At 39.1% G+C, this 9,699-nt stretch overlaps 1 protein-coding gene across 1 annotated transcript; it reads right to left on the bottom strand.

Annotated features, from left to right (window-relative positions):
- Positions 1 to 322: 322 nt before the first annotated feature.
- SMCO1 (single-pass membrane protein with coiled-coil domains 1) lies at positions 323 to 5,394 on the bottom strand. The gene is made up of 3 exons (XM_019448723.2): positions 5,236 to 5,394; positions 1,730 to 1,879; positions 323 to 1,289 (listed from the first exon to the last, which is right to left on the bottom strand). The coding sequence occupies exons 1-3, from the start codon at positions 5,283 to 5,285 to the stop codon at positions 845 to 847; spliced, it is 645 nt and encodes a 214-aa protein (XP_019304268.1). The 5' UTR covers positions 5,286 to 5,394; the 3' UTR covers positions 323 to 844.
- Positions 5,395 to 9,699: the final 4,305 nt, after the last annotated feature.

Consider the following 9,699-nt stretch of genomic DNA (forward strand, 5'->3'; position numbering starts at 1 on the left):
CTGTTCATGCTCTGTCTCTCCCTGTCTCAAAAATAAATAAAACGTTAAAAAATTTTTTTAAATAAATAAGTGTAAAAAAAATTAAACACTAGAAAAAAAAAGTTTGAATTTGTACCTTCCAAATAAAGCATAAGCACTCAACCTTTACCTGGAAGACAGACTCCACATTTTTAAATGTTTCTGTTAATTCACAGCACCTAGCACATGGCATTTGATGTTCAATAAATATTTTAATATATAGTCAATGTATTAGAGTTCCCTTTCTAGTGTAAAATAACTGTGGTTCTGTACCAGAGAGAAAATGTACAACATATAATATATATTAGGTGTTTGTATTGGTTTGTCTTTTAATATACTGTGCATTCATATGGTTCAAAATTCAAAATGTACAAAACAGTACATTCTTTAACAGTGAAAAGAATTCCTCCTACCTTTGATCCCTAGCCTCTTTGTTTTTTCCCTGAGACAGCCAAAGTTACCACTTTCTATCTCTCCAGAAGAAGCTTATGAAGTTTTTGGGTATATTAGCTTGTATATGTGTGTGTGTGGATATTCATTTTTGCCCTTTTTTTCCTCCATTTAACAATATATAGGAAATATTTTAAAACAACACATCTTGGTGATAGCTCTGTATCATTGTACAGTTACACAAAGAGCTTCTTCATTCTCTTACACAGAAAGTATCCATTGTATCAATTTATCATATTTTGTTTAAGGCTCCCCTCACTTTTGCTATAAAAATAGGTGTATAATAAATTGTACATACGTTTCCTACCCCTCCCCCCCCCCCCCATTTTTGTGAGATAAACTACTAGAAGTAGAATCCCTTGGTCATAGAGTAAAGTTAGTTTCTGGCTAATGGTATCAACTCTTTTAGGGGGGACTTTTGGTTTTCAGGGGCCTTCACTGCTTTTCCCTTCTCAATGACCTGCACAGCCCTGAGCAAACCATCCTGCAAAGCCTGGTTCTTTACCATGTTAGTGATCAGGAAAGTGACATCCTTGATATACATCTGCCTCACTTTAGCAACATAGTATTCTGCCTTGTTACCATATGCAATAAAGAAGGTACAAAGTGCTGTGATATCTCCTTCTTCCAGCCCACTTTCCTCCAGGACAGACTCCCAAACACCTCTAATACACTGGTTCTTGACTTTTCGTCTTAGGACAGAGGCTAAGGTGGGAAGACCTCTCACCAGGTCTGGCAGCTTCTCAAGCACACGAGTGTGCAAGCAGATGAGTACTTCCATGACGTAGCTATATAAAATACTCAGTTCCATTGAAGTGAATCTACAAAAAATGTGGAGAGCTTTGTGAGCAGTGGAACTCTACGTACGAACATAAAATGAATTCTATTAGAATACAAACCCACTAGAAGAACAAGCTGCTGTATTTTAGAAAATACTTACTTTAGAAATAGGGCCTGCACTATACTGGATAGCTTAGTTCTCAGGCCACTCATACTACACATTTCTCAATGGCAGGGGAGTTATGTCAGCCATCTCTGTATTAGTAAGACATTGGCAAGCAAGAGACTCTGTGATGAGATGTATATGGCAGTGCTGGCATATCAACAGGTGCTCAAATTAATCTCTTTTGAATCAATTAACCTAAGATAATACGATTTCTTCACAAGCCATGTTAGAACCATATTAAATTCAAGTTTAGAATGTCCCCTGCAAGCTCTCACAAAGCCATGAAATTCCACTGATTTCTCATTGGATACTCACTTGAGTGCCAGCACTGCTGTCCACAGTTCATCGTGGGCTGCCTGGTTTGCCAAAGCCTTGCTATGATGTTCAAATTTCTGTGTCAGGCTATCCTTGGTGAAGTCCAGTTCTTTAAACTGTGCTTCTAAAACTTGGAGTTTGTGGTCTACTCTACAAGATAAAAGAATCAAGGGGCACTTTAGGTCGAGAGACAGTACTAAGGTTTTGCCTTAAGATAGGGCTCTATTACATTGTTTATAACCACTATTAATTTGGGTACCTATCTACATTTAAGCTTACGAACAGATGTTTCCATTTGCTAATTCTCTCTAGCCATCATCCCAGTTCTTCCTTATATTGCCAAACTTCTGAATTGTCTAATTACTTGGATTATCTAACATATCATGTTTTTGTATTGAACTTTATACTTTAAATAAAGTATTTTAGGGGTGCCTGGCTGCCTGAGTCAGTGGAGCATGCGACTCTCAGTTTCAGGGCTGTGAGTTCAAGCTGCACATTGGGTATGGAGCCTACTTAAAAAAAAAAAGTTTTTATTTTTAATTTTTTTAAGTTTATTTATTTTGAGAGAGAGCACGTGTTCGCGAGAGAGTGGGGATGGGGCAGAGAGAAAGAAGAGGGAGAAAATCCTAAGCAGGCTCCATGTTGCCAGCTCAGAGCCCGACACAGGGCTTGAACTCCGTACCATGAGATCATGACCTGAGCCAAAATCAAGAGTCAGACATTTAACCAACTGAGCCACCCAGGTGCCTGCCCCCAAAAGTATTTTAAATACAAGCATTACTTTGATTCTCACAACAACCATAAGAAGCGAAGCAGTCATTTTTATTATTTTATAGATAAATCGAGTCTCACAAAGATTGAGATCTAATGTCAGCTACTTAGTGCTGAGACCACTATTTAAAAAGGTGCCTTTCTCTATTCTGACTACCCAAATTGTATCCTACCTCACTTATATCCCCTAGCCTTTCTGCCTGGAGATCGCCCTGCCTACTTCATTTTCACAGGGACTGCCTCTATTACCTGTCACTCCTCACCTCCTGCTTTATTTTTAGAGTTAGGATTTCATGAACAAAATGGTAAACTGTTGGAGAAGGGGAATCAGAGACTATTTCTTGGACATCTTTATGCCTGTCCCCCAATACCTAGCAAAGGCCTTACACAGAAGTAAGAAAATATGTCTCATATTATCGACATCAATAATGTGAATGAGACGCTGAGCCGTGTAACCCAACAAGGGCATTTGAGTAGCTCTGAACAACCTTAATCGTCAGAGGGCACTGTGGCACCAGAATTATGTCAAACTGAATCACACAGAACTGGAACCACACAACTCACTTGCCTGAAGGCACCCACATTTTCATGAAAGAAGTGATACACAAATTCAGGTACCACTTCTATGTCCTCAGTGACCTGAATACTTTGTGGTTGCCCAGGTTCCATCCTTGACCATGTTCTCTTCTTAGCGCTCAGTTTATCTCAAGGCTAATTCAGCTTCAGGTACCACCTCCTAAGCTGTAGAGTTGTATCTTTTTTTTTTTTTCAACGTTTATTTATTTTTGAGACAGAGAGAGACAGAGCATGAACAGGGGAGGGGCAGAGAGAGAGGGAGACACAGAATCTGAAACAGGCTGCAGGCTCTGAGCGGTCAGCTCAGAGCCCGACGCGGGGCTCGAACTCACGGGCCGTGAGATCATGACCTGAGCCGAAGTCGGACGCTTAACCGACCAAGCCACCCAGGCGCCCCTCTAGAGCTGTATCTTTATGTTTTGTGCATCTCCAAACCCAACCGTTCTAAACTGAACCTACTCACTATCCCTCTCCCTCATCTTCGGAAATTACTATGGTTAGAATTTTCTCACTGCTTTGGATATTTTACTTACATATAGATAAGGCCCACCACGAAATGTGTTTCATAGGAGTGTAAGCCTGCGTGACCTAATATGCCAGCAATCTCTGTCTACATATGAAAACAATGTCATCTGGCGTACTGTCTGTAGTAACTTTGACACCTTTGAGACTATATTGCTTATAGGTCCTCTCTAGCTTGAACTCTAGCTTGTCAGTCAGTATAAAAGTTCACAGTTGTTAATAGCTTTTTGGAAGCCTCTCACAAAAAGGCATTCCCACACCATTTGAAATAAATGCTGAACAACATGTCTGCAAATCCAAGTCTGTTTTTTACTATAATTCCCCAGCTCAGTTAGTGACATCACCATCTATTCAAGTGCTTAAACTAGAAATTTCAGAATAATTCTTACCTTTTTTTTCTTCCTCTCCACTAATGCCTCTAAACTATACCCTCCTCTCCATCACCACTAAACCAGTTAATAACTGTCTTTCACTTTGAGTTAGGATTACAGTAGCCTAACTGGATCCCTGCTTTCGATTTCTGCCACCTTGAATCCATCCTTCCAGAAATGTGATTCTAAAATACAATTCTGATCATGTGACTCAACTGATTATGTATGCTTTGTGCTGCCCTGACTTGTCCAAAGCCACAGTTATAGCCAAATTGGCTATTCTCAGGAGGAAACATAAAGCCCTTAACCCTTTGCTCCCATCTTCTGCCAATCCTCTCATACCCTAGTCGGTAATCACACGAGACATCTAGAAGCTGACGGAACACAGTATGTGATTCCAGGCTTCTGCGGCCTCCATGTTCCATTATGTGTTCCATGTACTGTTTCCTCAGCCTAGAATTCCTTCCCATATTTTTTTTTCTCATAGCCTTTTACTCACACTTTAAGATCCAGTTTAAATGTCCCTCTATGAGGGGCGCCTGGGTGGCTCAGTTGGTGAAGTGGCTAACTTCAGCTCAGGTCATGATCTTGCGGTCTGTGAGTTCTAGTCCTGCATCGGGCTCTGTGCTGACAGCTCGAAGCCTGGAGCCTGTTTCGGATTCTGTGTCTCCCTCTCTCTGACCCTCCCCTGTTCATGCTCTGTCTCTCCCTGTCTCAAAAATAAATAAACGTTAAAAAAAAATTAAAAAAAATAATAAATGTCCCTCTGTGAAGGGTTCCTTTTTCTGGTGTCAAAGGCAAATAAATTGATCCTCTCTTCTGTCCTCATAGCCCTTTATGAACATCACCATTACAAGGTCAATCACATTAAATTCTAAGTATTTTTGAATAATTCTCTCTATAGGCTTTGAGATCCTTGAGGATAGAAACCACATTTTACTTATTTTGTATACCTAGAATATAGCACATACATTAATTGAATGGAATTCACCTGGGAGTGTATTTTTCTTTATTGTTTACACATATATATGGAAGTTAAATATATATTTAATATATATGTTAAATGTATGTGTTTAAATATATATGTTAAATATATATAGTAAATATATATATTTTAACCTGGAAGACTTAAACCACTTTAAACAGAGACAGAATTTTAATTAGCATGTCTATACTTCTTTGCCTATTTTCATCCTTATTCTTCTCTTACCCATCTTCCCAGAAAAGCAGACCTATGTTTGTTCCCACCCTGTAGCCCTTAGCAACCTTTTCATTGCCTCCTTCAAGGATATCAGGGTTGTGGTTTCATTGTTCATCTTCTTAAGGCAAAATGAAAGGAAACAAAACAAGGAAAATAAAAACCTAATGGAGGGTTTTCTGCTGTCTTCCACTCAGCAACAAGCAGCAGCTTGTGTGACTATTTGATCTGAATTCTGCCTCAAAGGTCACTCAGTACAAGAAGCTTTTAATAGCTTGTACATCCAAATATAGTTTCAGAGAACTGATCTTGTGAACACAGGTGTCCTAGAACCCACTATAATGTTTGTCTTTGTAAAGTGAGCTGTAGTACATCAACATAGCACAACCATCAGATGTAATTGTGGCTCTATGTATATTCTGATAAATGTATATATCGGTATACAAATATGTACATATACTAGGATTAAATTTGATGGAAATATTACTCTCAAATTTTAACAGCTTAATTATTTAGTTATAATCTAAATGAGGTTTAAAGAGAGCCCCAGACCTTTTATGATATATCAATGCTAAAAATCTAATCATCCTTAGAAACTAATAAATATTCATTGAGAGCTTCTAGTATTAGATTAAGTGTTGAAAATGGAAACAGACATCAAACAGGATTCCTGAATTCAACATGTTTACATTCTAATTGGGAATAAAGGACATATACTTAAAAAGAAAATGTATATAAAATGTGGTGCACTTAATAGGTACAGACCATAAAAATCATAGATGAGAGACTAAGTCACTGAAGTCTTGGATAATTGAGAAATGCTCACACTGAAGGTAGGATTTGGGCTTAGCCTTAAAGGAAATGTAGGTGTCTGATTATCAGAGAAGAGAGAAAGGGTATTTTAAAACGAGAAATTACATGAGCAAAATCAGAGAGGCAAGGTACATGATGTGGTCAGGAAATAATGAGTGGATATGCCTTAAGCAAAAGTCATGTGAGGAAAAGAAAAACAACAATTAAAAAAAACCCATAACATTTAAACTAATAAGATCCAGGTCATGGATTTACTTATTCGATGAATAATTTTTTCACTTATCTCAACAGAATTCAAATAGTGTTCAAGTATTGGGCAGCCATGTGCTTTCGGGGAGGCTGGACCCCTCCCCAGTCACAAGGGGGGTGAATCTTGATTAGATTAAGTCAATCATAGTAATTTCACTATTGTTGCTGTTAGTTTAGGATTAGGCAGGTGGCAGAATTCTGGCCTATGAAATATGAGAGAAAGTCTACTATGGGACTTCTGAGAAAAGCTTATTTTTACTTGTTATAAAACATATAACAAAATTTACCATTTTGGGTGGGGATGGACAAATTGGGTGAAGGTAGTATACCCCCTTTTTGTACAAAAAGGTACAAACTTCTAGCTGTAAAATAAATAAGTCCTGGGGATGTAATAAGCAGCATACAGACTATAGTTAACAATATTGTATTGTATATGTGAATGTTGCTAAGAAAGTAGATCTTAAAAGTTCTCATATCAAGAAGAAAGTTTGGGGTGCCTGGTTGGCTCAGTTGGAAGAGCATGTGACTCGATCTTGGGGTCGTGGGTTTGAGCCCCACGTTGGGTGTAGAGATTACTTAAATAAACAAAACTTTTTAAAAACAGAAAGAAAGAAAGAAAGAAAGAAAGAAAGAAAGAAAGAAAGAAAAGGAAAGGAAAAGTTTGTAACTATGTGTGGTGATGGATGTTAACTAGACTTACTGTGGTAATTATTTCACAATATATATTTATATTGAATCATTAGGCTGTACACTTGAAACTAATGTTATATGTCAATTAAATCTTAATTTTTAAAATGTAACCATTTTTTAACCTTTTTTAAGTGTACATCTCTGTGGCTTAAGCACATTTATACTGTTGCCCAGTCATCACCACCATCCACCTCCAGAACATTTTCATCTTCCCCAACTGAAACCATGTACCCATTGAAACCCTGTACTGCACATTCTCCCCTCTCCTCCGCCCTGAAACCACCATCCTGCTTTTTGTCTCTATGAATTTAACTCCTCTAAGTCCTTGCTTCCTATAAGTGGAATTGTACAATATTTGTCCTTTCGTGACTGGAAGGAAAGTTTTTCTAATGATAAAACACACACACAGTAGAAATAGTTTCTCTTCATCCCTCATATTACTGAGTCTTCCTGTAATGCCTGATACTGCAGCGCTCACCCTTTTATGACATGAGGGGAACCGGCCATAGAGAGCAAGCCAGGACAACAGAGCAGACAGATGAAAAGAACCTGTCACAATGAAAAATAGCATGAAAGATCCTCAAAAAACTAGAACCGGAACTATCCTGTGGTCCAGCAATCCCACTTCACGGGATATGTTCAAAGAAAATAAAAAGAGGGTGTTGAGGGATCTGCACTCCCATGCTCACTGCATCATTGAATCACAATAGCCAAATGATGGAAACAACCTAATTGTCCAGAAAGAAGGAAATCTTGCTTTTTATGACAACATGGATAGACCTTGAGGGCGTTATGCTAAATGAAATCATCCCAACAAAGAAAAACAAATACTGCAGGGTATCACTTACATGTGGAATCTAAATAAAAAGCCAAACTCAGAAACAAGAGAGTAGAAAAGTGGTTTGCCAGGGTGGTGAGTGGGGCAAATAGGGAGAGGTTGGTAAAAGGGTAAGAAAACAAACAAAAAACTTGTCACTGAATTAACCTCCCCTAGGATAATTCCATTGCTAATGTGCTTACTGTAAGGAGTAACTTTGCTTTATTAGTTAAGCCTTTTATAGTTGGGCTTCTGTTCTTAAGGAGTGAACAGTTCAGTGAAGGATACTTTATCAGGTTCCTTTTTGCTGAGGCTTCCTCTGAAGCCCTTCATTTTTCTGGAACTAATACTAGTTTTCTTACAGTAGATCAGTGGCCAGAACCTTGACAAGGAAATAAAACAGAGAAGGAAGGAGAGAATAGTGGAGACTCTGATTTAACCTGGTATCTCTCTGTCTTCTCACTCAGAATAAGCCATTATGGAACCCTGTCCCCCAGAAGAATGTTTAGAACAGGGCAAAGAGTAGAGTTCTGCCCTGGGATCAGAGCCTGCCAATTCCACTCACCGGTACTGTTTCCTCTAATATGCTGCCTGCTTATCCAGACCCAGTATTTGTTTTTTTCTCCCCAGTTTCATCGACTGCCTCTTGTCTGTGTAGACCTGAACAGATGTGAACCGCTGATCACTCTGTCCTTGATTGCCTCTCTATATTGCCTTTTGTCTGTCCAAACTTTTATGATTTCCTCATCTCTTCTGCCAGGCTCATCTCTCAGACCCACCTGGTCCCCTGTCATATTGCTTAACTAAGAGCAATTTTAGGTTCCCAGCCAAAAGAACGGAAAGTATAGCAGAAAGTATACCCCTACCTTTATACAGGCACGACTTCCCCCTGCTATAGACACCCTGCACCACAGTGGTTACATTAATTACTTCTGATGAACCTACATTGACTAATCATGATCGCCTATAGTGTACAGGTTACATTAGGGGTTCACTCTTGGTGTCGTCCATTCTATGGGTTTTGACAAATATATAATACCGTGTATCCATCATTGCAGTACCATACAGAATAGTTTCACTGTCCTAAAAACCCTCTGTGCTCTGCCTACTTGCCTGTCCTTCCCTCCCACCCCCAAAACTCTGGTAGCCATTGATCGTTTTACTGCCTCCATAGTTTTGCCTTTTCCAGAATGTCATATAGCTGGAATCAGACAGTATGTAGCCTTTTCACATTGGCTTCTCTCACATGTACTATGCATTTAAGTTTCCTCCATGTCTTTTCATGGCTTGATAGCTCAGTTCTTTTTAGTGCTGAATAATATTTAATGTCTGGATGTGCCATAGTTTCTTTATTCACTCACCTACTGGAGGATGAGTCTTTTCAAGTCATGGCAATCATTAATGAAACGCTATGAACCTGTGTGCAGGTTTTTGTGTGGGCATAAGTTTTCAGTTTATGTGAGTAAATTCCCAGGAGCATGATTGCTGGGTTGCACAGTAAGAGTATGTTTAGTTTTGTAAGAAACTGCCAAATTGGGGGCACCTGGGTGGCTCAGTCGATTAAGTATCTAACTCTTGATTTTAGCTCAGAGCATGATCTCACAATTGATGGGTTCAAGCCCCATGTTGTGCTCTGCACTGACAGTGCGGAGCCTGCTTGAATTCTCTGTCTTCCTCTCTGTCCCTCCCCGGCTGGCATTCTTTCTCTCTCAAAATAAATAAACTTAAAAAAAAGAAAAGAAAAGAAACTGTCAAACTGGGCGCACCTGGGGGGCTCAGTCGGTTAAGCATCTGACTCTTGATTTCAACTCAGGTCATGATCTCTCAACAGTTCATGGGTTGGAGGCTCTGTGCTGACAGTGCAGAGCCTGCTTGGGATTCCCTCTCACCTCTCCCTGCCCCTCCCTGACTCATGCTCTATCACTAAACAAACAAACAAACAAACATAAAAATAAAAATAAAA

This window comes from Panthera pardus, unplaced genomic scaffold, assembly GCF_024362965.1.
Source record: "Panthera pardus isolate Hobbes unplaced genomic scaffold, ASM2436296v1 HiC_scaffold_16, whole genome shotgun sequence".
Classification (NCBI taxonomy): domain Eukaryota; kingdom Metazoa; phylum Chordata; class Mammalia; order Carnivora; family Felidae; genus Panthera; species Panthera pardus.

Coding starts and splice junctions, on each gene's coding strand:
- SMCO1 (XM_019448723.2), bottom strand. CDS start 5,285: ATGAACAATGAAACCACAACCCTGATATCCTTGAAGGAGGCAATGAAA. Junction 1,880..5,235: donor TTGAAGGAGGCAATGAAAAG/GTTGCTAAGGGC, acceptor TTTATCTTGTAG/AGTAGACCACAAACTCCAAG. Junction 1,290..1,729: donor ACAGCAGTGCTGGCACTCAA/GTGAGTATCCAA, acceptor CATTTTTTGTAG/ATTCACTTCAATGGAACTGA.